Here is a 24576-nt window from a genome sequence, read left to right as displayed (position 1 = left end):
TTTATTCGAAATTTCAATAATAATACTAATAATACAACAACATTACCTAAATGCTTCGATACTTCTGTCAATAACGGCACAAGTGCCTCAAATATTCCGAAATTATACAATCTTATTCTTATGTCAAGATCGAACATAGAGAAATTATTAGTGGTTGAACGATAATAATATACGGATACTATCAACATAAAATTATGTGTCTTCAACTTCTCGCCCTCCTTAGGGCTTAAACCCCATTCTTTCTAGTTTGACTTCTGCTTATTTCAGTTCAGTTTAACTCTATTCAGTTCAGTTCGATACAGCTTCAATCAGTTCAGTTAGGCTCATCTCTTCACAAAATAATTCTTACTTTATCTCCATTCAGTTCAGTTAGCTCTCTATTCACTTCACTTCAGTTTTGTTTAACTTCATATTTAATTCAGTCTTTAATGTTCCGGAATTATACAATCTTATTCTTATGTTAAGATCGAACATAAAGAAACTATCATAATAATATACGGATACTATCAACTTAAAATTATGTGTTTTTAACTTTTCGCCCTCCTTAAACAGTTGATTTACCTTTGTCCGTCTTTAGTAGGAATATCTGCCAACATAGAGGTATGGTCCAACTAAGGAAACATTTCAAAGAAATAATTACTATATTAATTAATGCCTAAACAAGGGAAATAAAGAAAACGAAAACAAAATATTCTCAATGACAATAATGGTTAAATAAATACTGTAAATAGCTAGGTAACCAAGTATGATGCTAGAAAGTTAATAGGATTAAAGTGAGCTCATTTTCTCTCCATTTCCTCAAAAGAAATGGAGAAGCAAGTACTTGTTAATGGCCCCGGATCGCATATTGATAACATCTAACGGTTCTAAATGTACGCATAAAAATAAAAGAAAATGAGGGTGTAAGAGGAAATTATTATTTAAAGAGATTGTGAGAGGAAATAGAGAGAAAGGAAATGGAGAGGATCCATTCCCGATTTTTTTTTTTATTTTTATTTTTATTTTTTGGCAGCTGTAAAAGAAGGCGTACCTAGCTAAGTAGTCATAGCCTTACACGCAAGGCTATGAGCAACATTATTAAACGATTTAGGAATGTAACTAATAGCTAAACAATGAAAGAAAGGAAAGAAAGACTGGATGTCGGCCAGAACCGCCTTTATTTGGTGGTGTGGACGGTCCAGTCCCGCCAGTTGACAAACAAGCCCAAAGCAATCTGTCGAGATCATCAAGTGCCGAAGACCATGGTCATGCGCCCACCGAATAACCATTCGCACGCCCAATCCTTCCGCTTGTAAAGCAGATTCAGCAGTAATTCTTACCTCAGCTGTCATTAGTTGATCACCGGTTGCCGACAAAGTGACCCAATCCACGCCCGCGATATCCTTCCCTCTACAACCCGCATCAACCATCACCCGAACAACATCACAATGTCTTATCTCACCTACAAGACAGATAGGATTACTTTCACGAATCCATAGGTAGCTCTCCTGCTGTGACGAGTTGATATTGTTGTCAACCATAACAGTTTCCTTTTGAGTCCTGTTAATGACCTGATCTGCCGTACCCACAATTTGTGCCCATAAATTAAAAAAACAAAAGGGGTGAAATTCCAACTCTTGAAACAGGACCCGGTTCCGAAAGCTCCACAGACACCATAACATTGCCAAAAACCGAATCAGCCTCATTTCCGCATCCTCCAGTTTCTTCAAATATGAGATCCAGCCAATGATCCAGTGGTCAATACGCGTAAACGAATCCATACTAGTAGGAATACCACAATCAGAGCTAGCCCACAACCTACGAGACACAGGACAGTCTCGAAACAGATGTTCCATTGTTTCCATGACTAGTATTTCTGACTTACACAACTTACACGAAGTGTCCATCACAATACCCCTTTTCGAAAAGTTATACCCAACAGACAAGGTGTCCGTTAGAATTCGCCATAGAAGGATTTTCCATGATTGTGGTCCCGGGAGGCCCCATAAAGTCTTTTTACAAAAGTTACGCACATTCTCAGAAATCCTCACCTTATCTTTAATTGTTCCTTTTCTGACCATATAGTCCTCAAAAAGCACCCCATACCCACTCTTTACACTATACTGGCCATCCTGAGAATGCAACCAAAAAACCTCATCCTTCACTTGTGACATGCAAATTGGCTTGGCTAAAACATTAGTAGCACACTCCTCCTCAAAAAGATGATGGACTAAATCCTCATTCCAAACCACATCACCTCCATAATGACCCCTTGTTGTAAGCTCATGTACCCGTAAATTTCTCAAATCCACCGAGTCAAGACCTAGAATATTATGGTTAGGCTCTGGATACTCCCCCTCTACCCATCTACTTGTCCAAACATTTAGATGCGACCCTAATCCCGACTTCCATCCCATATGCTGCCTCAGAAAATGCAACCCATGTAGAACACTTTTCGCTCCCCATGATAAATTATGTCGTTCCACAAGAGGAAAATTATCCCCCACCTTACCGTTTTGTAGAAGTTTTTTCCGGTAGATTTTTGTGAAATAGCTGTTGTCGCCATACATAATCCTCCACCCATGCTTTGCTAACATTGCTTGATTTAAACATTCAATATTACGAATCCCAAGGCCACCCTTAGTTTTTGGTAAACTAAGAAAACGCCCACTACACCAATGGATAGGCTTCCCTTGTCTTTTTCCCGCCCACCAAAAATGTGACAGTAAAGAATTAACCTTATTAGTCACACTTACCGGTATTTTAAATACCGATAGAAAGTAAATAGAGAGATTGGATAGGACGGAAGAAATTAAAGTCAGTCTTCCCGCAGGTGATAAGAAAATGTCATTCCAAGATGAGATTCGTTTCATCACACTTTCCACCATGCCCTTAAAAATTTCCTTTTTTGAACCTTGAATATCAGTCGGTAAACCAAGGTACTTCCCTAAACCCTTATTGGCTTTGATGTTCAAATGCCTCAACCCACGCCTCGCCTTAACAAGAGTCGTACTTGGGCTAAACTGGATTCCTTATTTTTCCTCATTCATCACTTGACCCGAAATATATAAAGTGGTGTAGAAATTAATCACCTAGAAGAAAGGTTAACCATTCTAAATTGGTTAACCATCTTTGCTTTTACTTGTTATCTTAAAAGTAAGTAAACAGTGGTAAATAATGGGTTCACTTTGTGACATGATGTTGGTATGGGCCATGAATTGAACTTGGAAGAATCACCACACATTATATATGTTAATCACATATTATTGTTTAATCCGTCTTAAATAATAAGTTGGTTTAAATATATGGATGAGATAAAAACAGACTGTCTATAAAGTGAGTAGAGAATGATAAAATCTTATTCCATCCAGTTGTATTATCATTTTAGGAAAGACCAGTTGAATGTTAATTGGTTTATGATTTTTGTTTTACGTATATAGTTGTATCGTCAATTAAATCTAACCTTAATTTACGGTCTAAGCACATTTTTAGACCTTCGATAAATATGTTAATGACGGACTGTCAGATCATTTTTACATATATATAGTTGTATCGGCAATTAAAATCCTATATTTAGAAAGTAAATTAGGAATGTCAAATCATTCCCGCATAAAATCTGGGTTATTAAAAGAAACACAAATTATAGAATAAGACAGTCTCAACTTATACTGTAAGACGGTTTACTTTCGTAAAGAAAACTACATTTTTTTGTTTTTATATTAATGAGTTATCTTTTCATATAATGAGACTGTTTTATACCGTCATTAATTACGTACGAGAAAATGAAATGAAATGATGGTGAGAGATGGGGAGGATCATCATCGAATTTTGGAAGACACAAATCTCAATAATGATGCCTAGCAGTCTTTTTTGAGTGTTCTTTTTACTGATGCATAAAATTGATACAAGGAATCTCTACACTGTACCAAAAACAACCAAACAATTTCATAAACGTATATGATTATTACAAAACACAAAAAGAGATATTTAACCTTATTTGGTAGAGCATTTCGCTTCTTTCTTTACCAGTTCGTCTTATTTTAGACGTGTTATTTTAAATTGAGGCAATAAAACAGAATTTTGTAAATATTTTACCGTCAAATGTGACTATATTGAAAAATAAGTTACTATAAGTTGCAACACTGGTTGTACCATTGTGGTTATGTTTAACCATAAAATAGTCATATATGCTTTATCTGAACCTTGAGACAAAAAGTTACCTGTGAAATAAGAATTCAAGAAAGTCATTTTCTCTATTACCAAATCACATTATCTTAGCCTTTTGATGATGAGCTTTCCTAGTTTTAGTCTCAAATCTCTGCTGTACATTATTTAACCATAAAATGGTCATATATGCTTTATCTGAACCATACTTCTCTTTATTTGATCACATTTTTAATCCTCTTTAGTTTTACTGCTCTTTTGTCTTATTTCTTTGCCTTAATCCTTTTAGTAGTTAGAAATCAACTCAAAACTCCCATTTGTTACCTGACAGACTTAGATAGCAGATAGATATAATAGCCTCCCTGTGGAGATCGACCCTACTTCCACTAGCTTCTGTTAATAGTTTTAGATATTTATTTTTGGTACTAAAACGACGGTATCATCGGCATCACCTACAACTCGCCGACAGAGCTTACTAATCACATCACCTCCTTCTTTCTTCTTTTTTACACCTCCCAAAAGGACTTTTGTACTAGACCTGCCCCCGTGGCCTGCCCCGCCTTCCACTGCTGCACAAAACCCTCTTTAGAGGAAATCCACACCGCTCTCTTTTCCTTAGGATCTGGTAAAACCCCGGGGTCCGACGGGTTTCATGCTGGTTTCTTCAAAAATTGTTGGAGCACCATATCTCCTGACCTCATTCCTTTCATCTTAAATATTTTTGACACCCTTTCCATTCCCTCTGCCATCAATGCTACTACAATCTCCCTCATCCCCAAAGTTCTCTCCCCAAGCTCCATAAAACAATTCCGGCCCATTAGTCTTTGTAACACGGTTTAAAAGGTCGTCACTAAAATCATTGTTAACCGCCTTAAACCCATCATGCCCCTTATAATCTCTCCTAACCAAGGGAGTTCTATCCCTGGCCGTGGCAGCGATTCCCACTACATTATTGTCTCTGATATCATTCATTCCATGGGTGCATCCAGATGCAAAAAAGGTTGGTTTGCCCTTAAGCTCGACTTAGAAAAAGCTTTTGATCGGCTTGAGTGAGACTTCATTCACTTCTGCCTATCCGACTCAAAGTTTGACAATGACACAATCTCGCTCATCATGAACTGTGTCACCAATGTCACCACCTCTGTTACCTTGAATGGTTCTAGCTCCCACCCCCCCCCCCCCCCTTTTCTCCCCTTTAGGGGTCTCCGCCAAGGTGACCCCCTGTCCCCCTATATGTTCATTCTCTGCATGAATGCCCTCTCCAAATCCGCATCCACTCATCTTACGCCGACTCTTCCTAGACTCCTTTCCCGCTTGGAAAAGGAGGAGCCACCTTCTCTCACCTTCTCTTCGCATATGACCTTGTTCTCTTTGGACGGGCTTCTGAAAGCAATCTTTTTGCCCTTCAAGACGTCCTGCTCCAATTTTGCTCGGCTTCGGGCCAAAAAATTAATACATCCAAGAGCAAGCTCTTCTTCTCAAAAAAGACCCCCCGCATAATATCTCCATGTTTGAAGACTCCCTTGGCATTAAGAAAGCCTATAGCCTTGTAACCTACCTTGGGTTTCCCCTCCTCCCACGAAAACCTAACAAATCTGATCTCCAGCCTATCATTGATCAGATTAGTACTAAACTTCCCAATTGGAAGACACGCTTCCTCTCTCGCCCTGCAAGACTCTACCTCATCAAATCCACTCTCAATTCCATCCCATCTCATCTCATGCAATGTCTCCACCTCCCTTCCTCTATCTCTTCTCTCATCGATAAAACCAATAGATCCTTCCTTTGGTCTAGCCTCTCCTCCCGCAAACTTCACCTCACTAACTGGGACCTTGTTACGAAATCCCAAGCTAATGGCGGCCTTGGAATTAAAAAAAGCCCAACCTTTCAATGCTGCCCATCCTACCAAACATGCTTGGAAGATTTTCTGCCTCAAAGGCAACTCTGCCTCCATTGCCTTGCATAGTAAATATCTTCACACCGATCCTACCCAACCCTCCTTTAGGCGTGGATCTCATATTTGGAAAGGCATTGGCATTGGTTGGTCTATTCTCCAACCCTCCCTCACTTGGTCGATTGGCGATGGTTCCACCATCTGCCTATGGCATGACAATTGTGTAACACCCCCATACTCCAAGTGCCTTACCAGGACCACTCAGGTATAAGGACGCTACCATCTTGGTTACCCGAGGCATGATATTCATAAGACAATAACGAAACAACTTTAAATAATATAAGTTTAGTGAAAGGTTACAACTGAAACCAAATACCAAAATACGATACATGTTCTCAAAACCAACTGTCTACCGAGTTAACTGAAATGTTATAAAACTTGTAAAGCTAAGGAAGACTTTATATCGCCGACGGTGGTACATCCCAAACTATCCCAAAGACTCAACTCAAACCGCTCATTATCGCTCACCATCCCCGAATGGATCACCGCAGGTTTTACAAAACAACAACCGGGGTCAGTACTAATCACACAACTTATATATATATCAACAATACGATAAACAGATATTCACACCGTCACACACACAATCACACCAGTCCCATCAATCTCAATCACCGACTGTCCACTGGACCACCGCCATGGGGGACCGCACTGCACCCACCAAATCCCCGCTCCTCATATTGAGCGATAACCCTGTCCATTAATGTGCACATCCCCTTCCGTGGCGGGTTCCACGAAGGGCGAAACTAGGGCGTGAAGCCACTCCCGCAAGTGACTCCACTCAGCCGAGAACGCATCTCGAGAACCAGAGACAAACAATCACAATCACAGCCATCACAATACAATTACGATATTAAACAATCAATCAATCTCAACACATCAACAATCACTATGGGACTCTGAGTAGGGAAACCCTACCTGGAAAGCACAACTATCAGACGGTCTCAACAGCTGTATCAAAAAGCCTCTTCTACAAATCCTCCTCCTATCATACATACACATAATTATTACCAATCATTATCTACAACAAAACCCTCAAATCCCCTTATTAGGGTTTAACCAACTTAAAGGAAATACTGTAAAAATGGTACATAGATCTTACCCTCGACACAAAGATCTCAACGGTATAACGAAAGGTGAAATCCGACCTTCCAAACTCCGGGATTTGCTAACAATGCGATTAAAGTGATGAACGTACTTTGCTTTCTCTCTTGACAGTAATTTAGGTTTTGAAAAGTGTTTAAGAACAATGACGGAAAAGGTTATATACCTTAATCGCATAATTAACAAAACCCGAGAAATAACTCCCCGTAAACCGGCTACTCGATCGAGTAGCTAAGGTACTCGTTCGAGTGCCCCCTTACTCGGTCGAGTATTATAGTTACTCAATCGAGTACCCAAGAGGTCAGAAACTATTTTAAAACTCAACTCACCCTTACTCGACATAGTAAGGCCTACTCGATAGAGTACCCAGAGACTTACAAATACGGCATATTACAAATTGGTCCCCACTTGGACCCTAAAGAAACTGCCTACACGGACCCCTCTCCCCCTCCTTCGACACTGACTTGTTGTGCACAATTATCAGCAATGGACATTGGGGTCTTGACTCTCTTGAATATAACCTCCCTTCCTTTATCACGAAAACCATCCTGTCTATCCTCCACCCCTCTTCCTGACCTCATTTCTTTATCCTTCGCCTCTAAGAATAAGGTCTCCATTGGGGCTTCTTATAATCACATCCTTGGTGACCCGCACCATCCACTGCCCCCGCTTGACATGAGCTGGTTGTGGGACAAATTACCACATAACTTCACCCTATACAAAAGACTTGTCATCCATTATCCACATTGCACAGCCTGTCCTAGCCCTTCGTTGGAAGAAACTACACTCCACATCCTCCGCGACTGCACCCATGCCCTCTCTGTCTGGGACAATTACACCCTCCCTCAAAATTTCTACTCCCTCCTTCTCCAACCTTGGATCAAAGCAAATTGCACTTTTACTAACAAATCTTAGGTAACACTCTTCTCCTTTCTCACTTGGCGTCTCTGGCTCAGGCGAAATGACTTCGTCTTCTCGGGTACTAACTCTCCCATTGATTCCAAATGGATCAATCACTCCTCCTTTCTTGCATCCCATTGGAGCGTTGCCCAAAGCGCTAGAACTTGTCCACCCGTTTTCACCTCTCTTTACCCGCACTAGGGTCTCCCAAACCAGGCCCCTACCTCTTATCAGCCTATGTACCACCAGCACACCACACACCACCAGCTTGATCCGTTTTTACCCCCTGCCCAGCACCTGCCACGACTTTTTACCCAAACCGTTAGGCCCTTCCTCCGCCTAGTTGGTCTAAGATCAACGTCGATGCGGCTTTTTGTCCTTCTTCCTCCTTAGCTGGTCTTGCGTGTGTTTCTCGTTCCCCCTTACGTGTTTGGATAAAAGGTTGGTCCACTAGAAGGTTAGCCCCTAACCCCTTCATCTCCGAACTCCTTGCGATTAAGAACGGCCTTATTTTTGCAGTTTCAAACATTGGAAATTTTATCGTTAGTTCTGATTGCACACTTGTGGTTAATGCGATTTTGGGTAACTCGGCTCCTTGTGGGCCTTTTACTAATATCATTTTGGAGTGCAGGGATCTTTTAAAAGTCTCACCTTCAACGACCGTTATCTATGAGAAGAGATGAACTAACCATGTGACGGATGCCGTCTCCAAGTTTGCTTTACGTGACTCGAGCTCTAATGGTGGCGTTTTTAGCTGGGATTTTGCACCCGCCTTTACTTTATCTTTGTATAATTTGGACCTTTCTCATATTTGTACTCCTTTATCCCCGAACCCTCCCCCCTAGTTTGTATTGAACCCTCTTTTGTGCTTAATTTTTCGTTCATTCCCATAAAAAAAAAAAAAGAGCGTGTAACAGAAATCGCATAAATATTTCCCTAGAAAATGGCAGTAGTATAAGGTTTCAAATGGACTCCCCCTCTCCCCCTCCCTCTATCTAACCAGTGTCATACTCTTTATCTATGTTGATATATTTAGTGTGACAAAGGATAACATCTCAACTCCCTCTCACATGATACAAAAGCAAATAGAAATAAGAGGCACAAGCAATAAGGATAGGATTATCTTGTTAAATTATTTAGCAGTATCAAGATATTCAGATGCTTTATCCAAACAGTTTCAAGGTGCTTTGTTTGAGTTGTTTTTTGAAGGACCGAACGAGATTGTACAGGAGTTTTACCGGACCTTTTGGAAAGGTGTGACAACAGGATTGTGATAGGTGGTCACCAAGTTGGAAAGAGAAAGCCATAAGGGTGGTCGATTGGTGGTTAAAAGAGGCTGGTCAGAGGGGTGGTACAGGAATCGATTGTAGCGTGTGACCAGGGGTGGTTCTGAGGTAAATCGAACTGGGTTATGGTGGTCCTATGGGTCCCATTTTTGGCTTTCTGGTAGACTAAAGTGTAGATGATGGGTCTAGTGTTGTGTATAGGGTTCTTGATGCACGGATTATGGTTGATCGAGGGGTAGAAATAGGGCTGGTCACGGTTTCTGGTCAAGAAATCTACGTTTGTGAACGGAAGGTATCTAACTACCTTCTGGTGGTCCTACGAGTCTGGGTTTTGGTCAGGTGATAGGATGCTCTAGGGGAAGTGACCTTAAGGTGGTGGTTTAGGAGAGGTTTGTCGAACTAGGGGTCGAAGTCTCGAAGATTATGTAACTTAGTCATGCGATTGAGATTGTACCGATCGACTGTTCTCTGGATTTTTAATAATAATTATCCATGCATTGTGCATTGTTAAGTAAAACTTGATACATTCATAAAAGTTAATAAAGCTAGCTAAAATTAGAAAAAGTAATGTTTACTAATATTGGATTAGACCTAAATTAAGCTAAAGTAAAAACAAGTAAAAGTAACCAAGTTATTGTTGCTTTAATACTATGATTAAGGCTAACTATAGATGCTTTGCTAGATGTACTTTGCTTGATCCACTGAGACATTATCCTAATCTCTTTACTCCGTAGTTCCTTGAGCCAATTTGGATCATCATCTTTTGCAAGGTTCATGTCCAAACAATGAGACCCTATAAAATGAGAAAATTGATTTTATTAGTCGTCACTTGTATTTCCGTAAATAAGTCACATTTAATTTTTAACTCGGGAAATTTGAATTACGGACCTATTACCTAATATATGAAAATGATAATATATACTAGAGCAAAAAAGTGCCAATACCTTGTTTGGTTGTAAGCGCCACGATCGTGTCGGATATGTCACTTAATACCCTAATCCATTAGAAAAATGTGACGTAAATTAAAATTATTCATGACAATAGAATAAAAATAATGTAGGAAATTTTAATGCGAAATTCATTTACCCGGCTCTGCTAAGAGGATCTCTAAGTCCATTCGAAAATATTATGTTGCTCCCGAAATTTTTGAGAGACGATTTTATATCCTGGTTTGATTTCAAAAGAACAATATTATAATTTGGACGAAAAAATTATTAATAAGTTAACAAATTAAATTAATTTGACGGTAAAAAAATTAGTAATTAAAGTAGAAATACCTGACCACCATAATACGTACTAATCCAATTAGGGTGAGCCTCTATGTGATATTTGTCTCTACAATTTTTCACGTACAAATCCATGTTGAATTGTTGAGGTTGGAACATTGAATTGCCACTACAACTTGTAGGAGTTACTAACTCACTACAAAGCTGCATATTTTAAGAAAATAATACGACTTAAATACGATATTATGTGATTAAAATTAATTGTATTTATGATTAAACTTATAACAATAATACCTGAAATTCCCACGCTTGAATCGATTCTGAATCAACGGCAAACGAGACGTTTCCAGCAATTTGGTTACACACCGGAAAACTGTTTAATCCGGATACTGCTTCAGAAATGCCTTCTAATATATCGTTGTTGCGACGGTTGCCAATTTTATTGCAAAAATATCTCGTCCATGTATTGAACCGGCCGTCATATTGAGCCGCAAAATTATATAATCGAATTAGATATGCTTTAAGTTCTTCAGAAGAGTTTATTGGGCTACAATTCAAAATCAAATTAAACAAATTAGCAAGGTACACTTTAACATGTTTATATCATTTACAAATAAATAATTAAATTAAATTAAATCACTTAATTTACCTGCAACTTTTGAAGGTTTTTGTTAATTGATCAATTCCACTTGGTTGTGATGCTAAATAATCAATCATATTCCATGATTGAAAGATGTTGTTAGCACATGTTTTACTTATTTCCTACGTAGAAAAGAATTAGGGTTAGATAAATTACATGAAAAATTCACAATTAGCCTTAATTAACCAAGATAAGAAAAAGCAAACACAAAACGTCTAATAGTTTTTACCTCAAAGTCTCGAGCGACTATTTGACAATACTCGTTCTCGATAGGGAGCTTCTCGAAGCTAAAAATTGGAGCCGATGATGCCAAAGCGCCAATTGCGAAATGTGGATACTTTAATCGGAACCATGCCGCCAACACTAAAATTAAAGGAAAAAACACATAACTTAGAATTGAAGAAACATACTCGTATTAGTTAGAAAATTATGATTTACTAAAAATAAGTTAAGTTGGTCGTATAACTTACTTCCAGAGTAAGAACCGCCTATAACAATGGTTGGTGAGTCGTGTTTCGTAATGTTTCTCTTCACGAACTTGATCACCTCGGCAAAATCAGCTAAAGCTTGTTCCGTCGTCAGACAGTCTCTGATTTCGTCGCTTGAAAATGCATTGTCTAATGAGCCGAACGGAATAGACTGACCATAAAATCGATGCTATAAAAAAAAATTGTACCTCGTATTAGTAAATAAGATTAATATTACTACTGATTAAAAAAAGTCAGAACAATATGCAAATACTCAATTTTAAGCAAAATTGTGTAAATAATACAAATTTTAATTAATCATACCTCAATGTAGACAACCAAGGCTCGAAATTGAGGCGCGGCCTTGTCAATTATGCCAATGCCATCGAGCCAATACTCTATTGGCGCTTCTCCTCCTAAGCAAACCAGAATTGGGACGTTGGCGTTCTTACCGTCCCAATAACTAAAATCTATGACGAGTTTTTGTTGAAATATGCCGATACTCGCCATAGTAAAATGGTCGATTGGTTGATCGAAATAAATAACTTTTATTCCGGTTTGAGAAACTAGGGCGGATGTTGATTTGACAAACAAGAAAAATAGTACGAGTTTAATTAGAGCCATAATTAATTGATTATAGATTCCTAGTTTAATTGTAGTTTTCTTTTTTTTGAAAGGGAAGTAATTGTTGTTAATTAACGTCGGAATATGAGCTAATTTATAGAGGAATGAAGGGGTATGTAAGTTGTCACAAATGCATTATTCTTAAGTGTATTTTCCTTTATTAAACCAACCTATTAATGTATCTCTTTTTTCAACATAAAGTACGCAATTTATCCATCTAAAGTCCGACACTATGTCACAATTGGTTTCTCTCTTTTAGTATACACAAGTTGCTTGTGTTTAATGAAGATGGTATGTATGATAATGCAAATCATGAATTATCAAGAAATTAATAGAGGTTTATTGATGTAGACGGCGGGGAATCTTAATCGATTTGAACGCAATAGGGGCCGAGTTTGAAAGAATTTAACTTCGTTGTGAAAATTTAATACTCAATTACCGAGTTGGGGGGTGAATGCTAATTTTATACATATATATGAAAATCAGCAGGGCTGAATCCCGACCCCTCACGACCAGAGACGAAGCTCGGGTATGGCCGAATGGGCCATGGCCCGGGTGACCTTTTGAAGTATAATTAATACATTGTAATAAACAGATCAATAGTTTGTAGTAGCACAATGGTTAACAATTTCACGCTTGTCTGGACTACTTCTCTGATGGTCGTAGGATCGACTCACAGAAGCGCCTTTTTTTAGCTTATGTTTTGTGCCTTTTTTTTTCTTTTACAATTTGTTGATTATTGGCCCTTAACGACTCGGCCTATTATATTTAGCATTTGCTTGTTTTTTGTTCTTTTTTTCTTTTACAATTTTCTTATTAAGCGTCGATTATACTCCGCCCTCAACGACTCGAGCGTCGTTTATAATCCGCTCTTAACGACTCAACCTATTATATTTTAACGTAAAGAAGAACCTTTGTAATTACAAAGTATGGAACCATTTTTGTCATTGGGATTGGTCCTATTGGTAAACAATTATTATTTAACTCTATTAGTGATTATTTTACGACTTTAATCAATTAATCTCACTTTAATTTATAACAAAAATTATAATAGAATCGTCTTAAAACAAGTTTATTAGCATTTTATGTTTTGGATTTATTTCATTGTATAGATAAAAAAAGCTCTATACATAAAATATGGAGTAATTAAGTTTGTTGAAAAAACAAATATAAAATTTAATAGATACATAAAATAAAATATATATATTAATTGTATCTTTAGTAAAACTAAATATATCGAAATTGCTAAAATAATGATTTGAAATCAATGATACGTGAATAACGAAATGGAAATCGGCCCCGGTCATAATTTTACTCTAGCTTCGTCCCTGCTCACGACATAACTAAGTTCCTTTATGGTATGTACATACTATCCTTAGCAACAAAGAAAAGGAACATTGAGTAGTGTTGGACTTATTAAGTGATGTGCTCTCTTACTCTTAAAAGTAATATGTATAAAAAGAAATACAAACTAACTATTTGGTTAAAGAAATACAATTCTTACATGGCGAATTAAAAAATAAAAATAACAAATTTAATTAATTAGGGCCGGGGTACCTAAAGAGTAAGTTGTTAAAACACAAATACTACTCCCGCTATAATTGCATGATGTTTTCGTTTAACTTTTTGCGGCTTTGTGGGTAACATTTTGATGACCATGATTCTTGCCGTTATATATTATTATTATTTTTTTTGTAAAAAGAATATTTTATAAAATATTTCTTTGTAACAAATGTAAATAATTTTATATCTTATTGTAATTTCTTATAACTTTTTAAGTATTTACGGTCAATGTTATTAAACAAAGTTTGACCTTAAAAAGTGAAATGGGAACATCGTGTAATTACAGAAGGAGTACTATGTAATTAACGAGGCTGGACTACATAAATCTCAGATAATCAATGTAAAATTATACGGAGTACTAAAACATAAAGTATTTTAAAATATCTACACTGATAAGAATTATGTTATACTTAAAACTCCAAATTTAGAAATTTCTCATTTCTTTATTGTAATTGATAGCATAACTAGTGAAGAAATCTTTGTATCACATTTGAGAGTTAACATAAACCGTTGAAACATAAAGCACTTGAAAGTATGCACACTAATGTCATTCGCACCAAAAAAAAAAAGTATTATGTCAACTTTAAAGTACCAAAAACAATCAAACAATTGTGTTTATAATATTGCAAAAGGCGATATTTATCCTTATTTGGTAGAGCATTTGACTTGGTTTTTTTACCAATCACAAATCATTATCTTAGCCTTTTGATGAGCATTTTAGGTTCTTTGTACTTAGTCTCATGTTTATGCGGGATTTATTGATCTCAATAAACCTCTCAAAAAGTTGTTGGGCCATGAATGAAATTTATTACTCATTAAATTGTTTATGATATCCATCGATGATGACTAATTATACTCTATCACTATTACTTCGGATAGTTGGTTTTGTCAAAACTTGTCACAAGTGTGTTAATAGATAAGATGATATTATTATTTGTACATATTTCATGACTATATTATTTTTTCCGTGTTTTAGGCTTCGTTGATATATTTCACTAGTGCATTAGCCTAAAAGAGACATTTTTCATAAACATCTATATATGATTTATTATTTATTTACAAAAGATTTACTTGAGCGTTCATCTAAAACTAACTAATACATTACGTTAAGCTTATTAAAAAAATCAAGGGAAAATGCACGCGGTGCCCTTGAAGTTTCGAATTTTGCCCGAAATACCCAATTTTTTGTTCCGGAAAACTTTAAGCGGCTATAGCTCGTGTCTACGAATTCAGAAAGTGATAATTTTTTTTTCAAATCGATCATCTTTCCGAGAACTACGATTTGAAAAAAAAAATTGTCGTATTTGGATCCCGTGGCTAGGAGTTTTTGTACGTCAAAGTTTTTTTACCGTACAAACTTTGAGTGACCATATCTCTTGGTCACGAATTCCAAACACGACAATTTTTTTTTTCAAGTCGTAGGTCTCGAAAAGATAATCAATTTGGAAAAAAAAATCGTTACTTTCCGAGCTTGTAAACACGAGTTATAGGCTCTTAAAGATTTCCGGATCAAAAAATTGGGTATTTCGGGCAAAACATCAAAGTTCAAGGGTACCGCGTGCATTTTCCGAAAAATCAATCTCTGGAAAAATACTTCGCCCGTCAAATAACCCATGAACTTCCGGTTATTAATTTGAAAACAAATAGTAGCAACATTTATATGATAATTACTCAATGATTTTGATTAAAGTAGCTAGCACTATAAACTTAAGTTGCCACTTCTAAAAATTTGAACACAAGTGTCTAACAAAGCCTCTGAATTTAACTTTATCATTGTAGATACCCGAATCTGTTATGATACTTGTATTTATACGACTCCCAACAAATACTGTAAATAGCTAGGTAACTAAGTACATTGAATCAATGATGCTAGAAAGTTAATAGGATTAAAGTGGTGTAGAAATTAATCACCTAGAAGAAAGGTAAACCATTCTAAATTGGTTAACCATCTTTGCTTTTACTTGTTATCTTAAAAGTAAGTAAACAGTTGTAAATAATGGGGTTCTTGTGACATGATGTTGGGCTATGAATTGAACTTGGAAGAATCGCCAAACATTATATATGTTAATCACAGATTATTGTTTAATCCATCTTAAATAATAAGACGGTTTAAATAAATGGATGAGATGAAAACAGACTGCCTATAAAGCGAGTAGAGAATGACAAATTCTTATTCCATCCACCTGTATTATTGTTTTAGGAAAGACCAGTTAAATGTTAATTGGTTTATGACTTTTGTTTTACGTATATAGGTGTATCGTCAATTAAATCTAACCTTAATTTACAGTCTAAGCACATTTTTAGACCTTCGATAAATAAGTTAATGAGGACTGTCAGATCATTTTTACATATATATAGTTGTATGGGCAATTAAAATCCTATATTTGGAAAGTAAATTTAGGACTCTCAGATCATTCCCGCATAAAATCTGGGTTATTAAGAGGAACACATATAGAATGAGACCGTCTCAGCTAATACCGTAAGACTGTTCACTTTTGTAAAGAAAACTACCTTTTTCAGTTTTTACTAATAAATGAGTTATCTTTTCACACAATAAAACCGTTTTATAATTTAAAGAGCGTCTTATACAATAATTAGAGAAAATGAAACGAAATGGACGGTGGGAAATGGGGAGGATCATCATCGATTTTTGGAAGGCACAAATCTCAATAATGATGCGTAACAGTCTTTTTTGAGTGTTCTTTTTAATGATGCGTAAAATTGATACAAGGAATCTCTACCCTGTACCAAAAACAACCAAACAATGTCATAAACGTATATGATTATTACAAAAAGAGATATATAACCTTATTTGGTAGAGCATTTGATTTCTTTCTTTTACCATTTGATCTTATTTTAGACGGCTATTTTAGTTTGAGGTAATAAACATACTCCCTTTTAATCACAATAAACTTTTTCTTTTATTTTGACACAAAAATTAAGGAAACACACTATCCCACTATATAATTAAATTCGGACCACACAAATGTACTACCCTACCATACAATTAAATTTGAAACACACAAACACTTACCAAAAAAGGAAATAGGAAAGTTATTGTGAATAGACGGAAAAGTAAATAGGGAAGTTTATTATGAATAGGAGGGATTAATTTTGTAACCATTTTACAGCCAAAAGTACTACTCCCTCCACTTTTTTATATATGACGTTTTGCATTTACGAGGTAAGCCTTTGACTTTAATATTTATAAAAATATATTTGTTCAAAAAATATAAAAATGGTACCATTAAATTCCTTACGAAAAACTCTTTCATATGAGTATAAATATCATAATATTTAGTCTTATATTTTAAGAGATATTGAAGAGAGAAGGGAGCGTCTCGAAATGTGAGAAAGTCATATATAAAAAAATGGAGGGAGTACTATTGGAAAACAAGTTACTATAAGCTGCAGGACTGACTATACCATTGTGGTTATATTTAACTATAAAATATTGCATATGCATGTTTGAACCTTCAGACAAAAAATTGCCGTCTGAAATAAGAATTCACAAAAGTCATTTTCTCTATTACCAAATCATTATCTTAGTCTTTTAATGAGCTTTCCTAGTTTTACTCTCAAATCTCTGTTGTATGTATATGTTGGCGTTAATAAACCTCTAAAAAAGTTCTTGGGCCATGAAATTTATTACTCATTAAATTGTTTATGTTATCGATCGATGATGTGCTTAATTATACTCTATCACTATTACTTCGGATAATTAGTGCAAAACTTGTGACAAGTGTGTTAATATAATAAAAAAGAAAAATATTATTATATCTTTCTTTGGTACTCATCTTATATCTTAAAAGTACAAATTTCACGACCATATTATTATTTTTGCGTTTTGTATTTCAATGATGCATGAGTCTACTACTATTAGCATAAAAGAGACATTTTTCATAAACCTTTATGTATTATTTGATCTTTATTTACAAAATATTTATTTGATTGTTCATCTGAAACTAATTAACTACTTTAGGTTAAGCTTATTAAAATACATTGACTGTCCAAAATGCCATGAACTTCCGGTTATTAATTTGAAAACAAATAGTAGCAACATTTATATGATAATTACTCAATGATTTTGATTAAGTACTCAAGTTGCCACTTGCCAACATTTGACCACAAGTGTCTAACAAAGCCTCTGAATTTAACTTTAATCACAATATTGGTATCTATCACAAAACTTATATCTGTAAGACTCCCAACAAACAACCGGTGATAATAGAACAATAATATGGGAACGAATTAAAAATCGATTGATTAAATAAGGGGAGATCGATTTGTATTCCTGAGAGAGCTGGCTAGGTCGGGCCGAGCTCTAATGCCTAACCGTTGTTTTTTGTCTTGTTTTTTTTTTTTTTTGCGGGCCAATTGAGTAGGTCTTGGTTTGATTTTATTTTACAATAATTTTATATGTGGTTTATTCATTTTAAAATTAATTTTAAAGGTTTATTTAAAAATTGTAATTTTATTAAATTAATTTTATTTATAAATAGAAATTCTAAAATTAAAATCAAATTATTTCATGATTTTAATATCGATTTAAAAATTACTAGAGTTTTATCGCTTTTGTATTGCGTTTGTTTTAGCGAAATAGAGTGCGATTTTGAGCTCGATTTGAACCCGATTGCTTCCCTTCTTCTTGGGCACGACTCACCATGAAGAAAATTCATTTTCGTCCCAAAATCATACCGTTTCGTGCCCCCAAACAACCCAAACCAGGCATCCCAAAACAGCCCCTTACCCGCATGCATACAAGCTCAAACCGGTCAATTTTCTAAACCCGAATCAACTCACCCATGGCCCACATCCCCATGCATGAAATAGACCTTTTCACACTCCCAATATCCTTCTAATTATCTTCCAAGGAAAGGATAAAATATCACATAAAACATTCCTTCAAAATAGTTAACAAGATAACAACGCAATCCGTTCCTTCTCCAACACCTCCTCTTTCACGGTTGATTTGAGAGCCTTAAAATCCTATTTTCCTCTTCATTCACTCCCTAAATACAGCCTCCTATGACCCTTACAAGCCATGAAAAACCAAAGCAAAAACCCTTACTAAAAACGAGCAAAAACTCCCTCAAAAACCAAGTTCAGTATACCCATCCCTATCTACGACCACCAGCCGCAACTTCCCTAGTTCAGCCCCAATTCGACCCAACCTCCATCATTTAACCGCATGAAAGACCACCATTGAAATCTTTTATGCACCGCAATCTTCATCTAGACAAAACATTAGACCAATAGAACTAACCCAAACCAAGTCGAACCACCCTAGAACACCACTTGTCCACCCCCCGGCTACACAGTAGTTCCAGATCTGACCCGTGACCAGGCCATCTTTAGACACTAATCGACCAGTCTTTAAGACAACCCTGACCACCTTGGACACCATCACTAAATATTTGACACTCTGACCTTTCTAGTGAGTGTAGTGGCACTCTTGTTTGACCTCGTTTACTCCTTTAAACATCAACTCAAACACCCACCCTTGCAACTGTTTTGTCATAATCGAAAAATCACTTTGTTAAGTGTACCTCAACTCAAATATGTTTTATACTATTTTGGTTAAGAGTGTAAAGTAAATTCCAATGGTTCCAAGTGTCCACAAAACTTAGTGACAACTCCACATGTATTTATTCGATTTGTGACTCTTAACTCAAGTCGAAAATAGCACTCAAAGTCGTGAGACCAAACGATGTGGCGGGCCAGCTTGGCATCCGGTGGGGAGGATACGCTAAAAGACAACTTATAGCACTACCGACCATGCATAGACACGTTATCATTTCCCGGACCACCCTTGCCATCTTCGTGATGGATAAGGGATCACGTTTCACTGTGACACGGTGTATTATAACAACTTCCTTACACCAATTCACATCTTTCTGTGAAACTTTTTAACGCAACTTGCTTATGGATTACTGTCCTACTTTAGTAATGATTGATGTGATGGCATGCATTTACCTTAATTAAGATGAATGTCGATTTGGTCTTATCTCAAACATTATTAAGCTAATTCATTATCAGATCATCTATCTGGTTTAGTTTATATCGGATCACAGGTTAAGTCAATACGTGTAGGGCGGGATCGGGTTTGAACAAATAAGCCTCCTATAGTTTATTAGTTCACCCTCGGGTTGGTTTGGAGCGATTAGTTCACCCAAATTTTTGGTTTTATCAGGTCGGGTTTCAGGTGGTTTTGGTGGGGTTCCTCCGGTTGAGTCAACTTACTAATGAGCACTTTTGTCTTAATTATGATTTTAGAGACTGTTCAACAAAATTCATTTTAGTGACATCAAAGGTACACAAGAGCGAGCGTGAAGAATCTTTAAAAAAGTACTAGAAAATATTTGATTTTTATTCGTAATTTGTTGTAAAAACGAGTATATATCGATCTGTTACATATTTAATTGCAACAACATAAACTAGGACGACAATTCCATCGTCTATTATTGCACGTCTTACTGCAACTTACGTATTCGCACTGCACTGGCTCAATATGGCAGTCACCGTTCGATGGAATCTGGGCTTGTGCTTTTTCATTCCGAGCCTCTACGTTCACAAGACTACCGTTTGATATACCTAGTTTAATTTACGATCAATAAAAATAATTTGGTCAGTCTGCTATTTTTGTAATAATAAAATACTCGTGACAAATTATACATAGTATTAAAAAATCCCACTAGAATTTCCTCAGAAATTGCTAAATCTTCTCATTTGTCTTCTTAACATCAAATTTATAAAACTTTGACCATACGTAAAATTTCAATTGTGTAAAATAACGTCGACGCGAGTACTTAATCAAATTTCAAGGATACAAACAAAGGGAACGAAAGAGTAAGAGATTAATAAAACTTACTGCAAGATAAAAGGAACATGAATAAGATAAGAAGAGGAACGTAAGATGAGTTCTTTCCGGCCATGCTTGATATATTTTTGAAGCACTTTTAGACGGTCTCGAGTTCAATTACCTAACAAGTGTATGAATTCGAGAGCACGACCCTTTTTAATTTATACTCCACCTATCAAAGCAATCGCTGATTGATAAGGTATATAGATCTCGAGATTTTCTCGATTTGGTACAAGTACAAGTCAAATTTATACTCCACCTATCAAAGCAATCGCTGATTGATAAGGTATATAGATCTCGAGATTTTCTCGATTCGGTACAAGTACAAGTCAAATTTATACTCCACCTATCAAAGCAATCGCTGATTGATAAGGTATATAGATCTCGAGATTTTCTCGATTTGGTACAAGTACAAGTCAAATTTATACTCCACCTATCAAAGCAATCGCTGATTGATAAGGTATATAGATCTCGAGATTTTCTCGATTTGGTACAAGTACAAGTCAAATTTATACTCCACCTATCAAAGCAATCGCTGATTGATAAGGTATATAGATCTCGAGATTTTCTCGATTTTGTACAAGTACAAGTCATTTTTTGATTATGTTTCAATTTCGCATTTGGAAATGTATGTATTTCATTGATTTCGCCTGGACTATGGACGGTCCAAGACTCGAAATGCCAATTTGTTGTTGTATTGTAAACAAACGCAATGTAGAAGTTGCCTCATTATTTTGATGTACGTACAACTTAGCTTTTATCATTTTATAAATTTAATTGGAAACTATATCAATTTTAGTTTTGTTTCTTCGAAATTTCAATAATAATACTAATAAATACAACATTACCTAGATGCTTCGATATCTGTCAATAATGGCACAAGTGCCTCAAATATTCCCAAACTATACAATCTTATTCTTATCTTAAGATCGAACATAGAGAACTTATTAGTGGTTGAACCATAATAATATACGGATACAATCTTATTCAATTCAATCCAGTCCAGCTCCTTTCAACAGAAAAGAACATAGCCTTGAAAAGTTGATTTACCTTTGTCCGTCTTTAATAGGAACTAGGTAATATACCGCGCTTCGCGCGGACTGTTTTAAAATTTTATTATTATAATTGAAGACAAATAACATAATTTGTATATGACCTTTAATATTTTTATTTATAAATAAAAATAAATTATTTTTTTCTCAAATTTAATTTTTTTAGGTTTAACTTCAATGTTTTAAAATAAAATACATACAATTTTAATTAAAACTAATAAGTGATAATTAATTATGCATGACCAACGTTTTATAAATTATTTTGTGACTGATCAAAAATCATATTAATTAAAATAAAATTTATTCAAATAATGCAACAATCAACATTAAGTTCTAAACTTATATCATTTCACGATTCGTTATGTTCCAAATCAATTAATATTTGTTCAAAATGATGTGAATATAACTTTATGTAATTTTTAATATTTTATGTATAACGTGTGATATTTATCTATCAAACCTATAGAGTTCAAACTGAATTTATTTAAATGTTTTGAGTGTGTCTTGCATGTATTAATGTATTATGTGTCAAACATATCTATTCTATAAGAATTGTATCTTTTGTATTTTAAAACAATTACATATAAATGATGTTTTAGAGTTTACCAGTAAATAAAATAAGTTAAACTTTCTCAAATAATATTCTTTGAGGTTTGACTTCAAAGTATTTAAAAGATAACATATAAAATATTTACCTAATAGTAATATTTAGCTAGTCAGAAGCAATATTTATACTTTACGTATATATTTTAATTGAAGATATTAAAGTAAAATGTAACATTTTTTATATTTTTTTTCATGTCATTTATAGTACAGTATATATTATTTAATAATCATTACTTTTGTTTTGATTATTCAAATACACTCGCGATCACTGTGTACATACATACTCGTACACATACTCGTTATCACACTATTTAAATCTATCAAAATCTCATATGTATTCAATTTTTTGCAATATATTTGTTTTCATTCTCATATAAAATCTTATCTCTTATTAGTTTTCTTTAAGTTATGTTTTTAAGAAATACAACGACTTTTCCAATTTTTATTTTTTTTATATTTAATGGTCTAAGTTTTATAACTTTTTCAGTACGTAAACATACGATATTATGAGACACTCACTTTCATTATCTCTACAAATAAAAAATATTTCAATAAATACAATGAAAATTATACTCTATTTGAAGCATTTTTCGCAATGAACGTAATTATTTACATTTTAGAATTTTTATCAAATTTTTTTTTAATAAATTTAGAATCAAATCACGTAATTATTTAATGTAATTTTATAATAAAATTTATTAAGCTATAATTAATATTTTGCTGAGATTTATACAATATTTATTAAGTTTGTATTTAATGTTCTGTTGTAATTAATACTTGTATTTATAGTTGGGTTGACACCCGGTGGACCTTGATTGAATGTTGTGTTCGGTTTTTGAGCTTGGAAGTTTGGTTGTTGTGATTTTTGTTGGAAGGTTGGGTTTTGGACATTTTGAGAGCCATAAGAGAAGTTTGGGTGGGCTCTCATTCCGGGGTGATATTGGTTGTTGTTAAATGCTTGCTTGGCCGGACTAGACTCCCATATCCCGTTCACTTGTTCCATGCAATTGACATCTCCTACCATCAAAGGACACTCATTGGGTGGGTGTCCTTGGTCTCCACAAATCTCACAACTATAAACTTGGTTCCTCATAGAAGAATTTCTAGATGTGTTGCTTGAACTCATCAAGGCAACTTGTTGCTTAAGCTCTTCAATCAACCCTTTAACTTCAACATTATTGGCCGATTCAACCGTTGACTTTCCTTTTCTCTTGTGCCTATCATTGTTCCAATGAAAGGTACGAGAAGCCATCTCTTCAATGAGCTCTTTGGCCGTCTTGTGATCTATTTTATCCAATGCTCCCTTTCCCGAGCCGGAATCAAGGTTCATCTTCATTTCATTGTTTAACCCTTCATAGAAATTGTTGATGAGCTCATCATCCCCAAACCCGTGGTGAGAACATAGCCTTTGGAGGCCCTTGTACCTCTCCCATGCTTCGTAAAGGGTCTCATCTTCTTGTTGGGTGAACCCTTGGAGCTCACTCTCGATTCTTGCGGTTCGTTGTGGTGGGAAATACTTGTTTAGGAAAGCCTTAGAGACATCATCCCAAGTCCGAAGAGAGTCGGGTTCACAACTTTTAAGCCATTCCTTGGCACTTCCCCTCAAGGAGTAAGGGAAAAGCCTAAGGCGTACGACATCCTCCGACACTCCGTTGGCCTTGAACATGTCACAACTATCCAAGAACTCGTTGAGATGCTCGTTGGGGTTTTAGGTGGCTCCCCCACCGAATTGATTCCCTTGGAAAAGTTGTAGGAAGGTGGCTTTCACATCAAAATTGTTGGCTTGAATAGGTGGCTTGACAATACTCGGATTTACCACCTTTTTCGGAGCCAAGTTATCTCGCATAGGAACCGCGGCCATTGTCACTTCTTCTCCCGGAGTTGCAAAGGGATTCTCAAAAGTTTCAAAGGTACTTGGTTCTTCTTGAAAGTCTTCAACTACTAAATTTTCTTGGGAAGTTGGTGTTTCTATAAGCCCTCTTCTACGTAGTGAATTTAGTCTTCTTGCGGTAGCTTCAATCTCGTGGTCAATCGGATCAATTGGTTGACCTCTTCGAGTTCTCCTACTCATGCAAAAAGTCCTACACACTTAAGAGAAGGATTAGTAACACAAAAGACTTAGTCTAAACTAGAACGAAAACAATTAATA

General features: G+C 35.6%; 1 protein-coding gene and 1 non-coding gene across 2 annotated transcripts; one reads left to right on the top strand and one right to left on the bottom strand.

The window, feature by feature from the left end:
• Positions 1–7915: 7915 nt before the first annotated feature.
• On the bottom strand, positions 7916–12230 carry LOC141655072 (uncharacterized). The gene is made up of 10 exons (XM_074462171.1): positions 12045–12230; positions 11724–11910; positions 11483–11616; positions 11263–11375; positions 10908–11160; positions 10665–10817; positions 10474–10553; positions 10332–10381; positions 10015–10180; positions 7916–8336 (listed from the first exon to the last, which is right to left on the bottom strand). Exons 1-10 carry the CDS (start codon positions 12228–12230, stop codon positions 7916–7918), a joined length of 1743 nt encoding a protein of 580 aa, XP_074318272.1.
• Positions 12231–23812: 11582 nt separating this feature from the next.
• On the top strand, positions 23813–23919 carry LOC141658180 (small nucleolar RNA R71). The gene has a single exon (XR_012549081.1). It is a non-coding gene; the product is annotated as a small nucleolar RNA R71 (small nucleolar RNA).
• The last annotated feature ends 657 nt before the right edge of the window (positions 23920–24576 follow it).

This window comes from Silene latifolia, chromosome 5 (assembly GCF_048544455.1).
Source record: "Silene latifolia isolate original U9 population chromosome 5, ASM4854445v1, whole genome shotgun sequence".
Lineage (NCBI taxonomy): Eukaryota > Viridiplantae > Streptophyta > Magnoliopsida > Caryophyllales > Caryophyllaceae > Silene > Silene latifolia.
This window is presented reverse-complemented; position numbering and strand designations above follow the sequence as displayed.

Excerpts from the sequence above, each read along its gene's own strand:
- LOC141655072 (XM_074462171.1), bottom strand. The coding sequence starts at position 12,230 with ATGGCGAGTATCGGCATATTTCAACAAAAACTCGTCATAGATTTTAGT. Across the intron at positions 11,376-11,482 it reads TAGTCGCTCGAGACTTTGAG|GAAATAAGTAAAACATGTGC; the intron begins GTAAAAACTATT and ends TTTTCTACGTAG. Across the intron at positions 10,382-10,473 it reads GATCCTCTTAGCAGAGCCGG|GGTATTAAGTGACATATCCG; the intron begins GTAAATGAATTT and ends CTAATGGATTAG.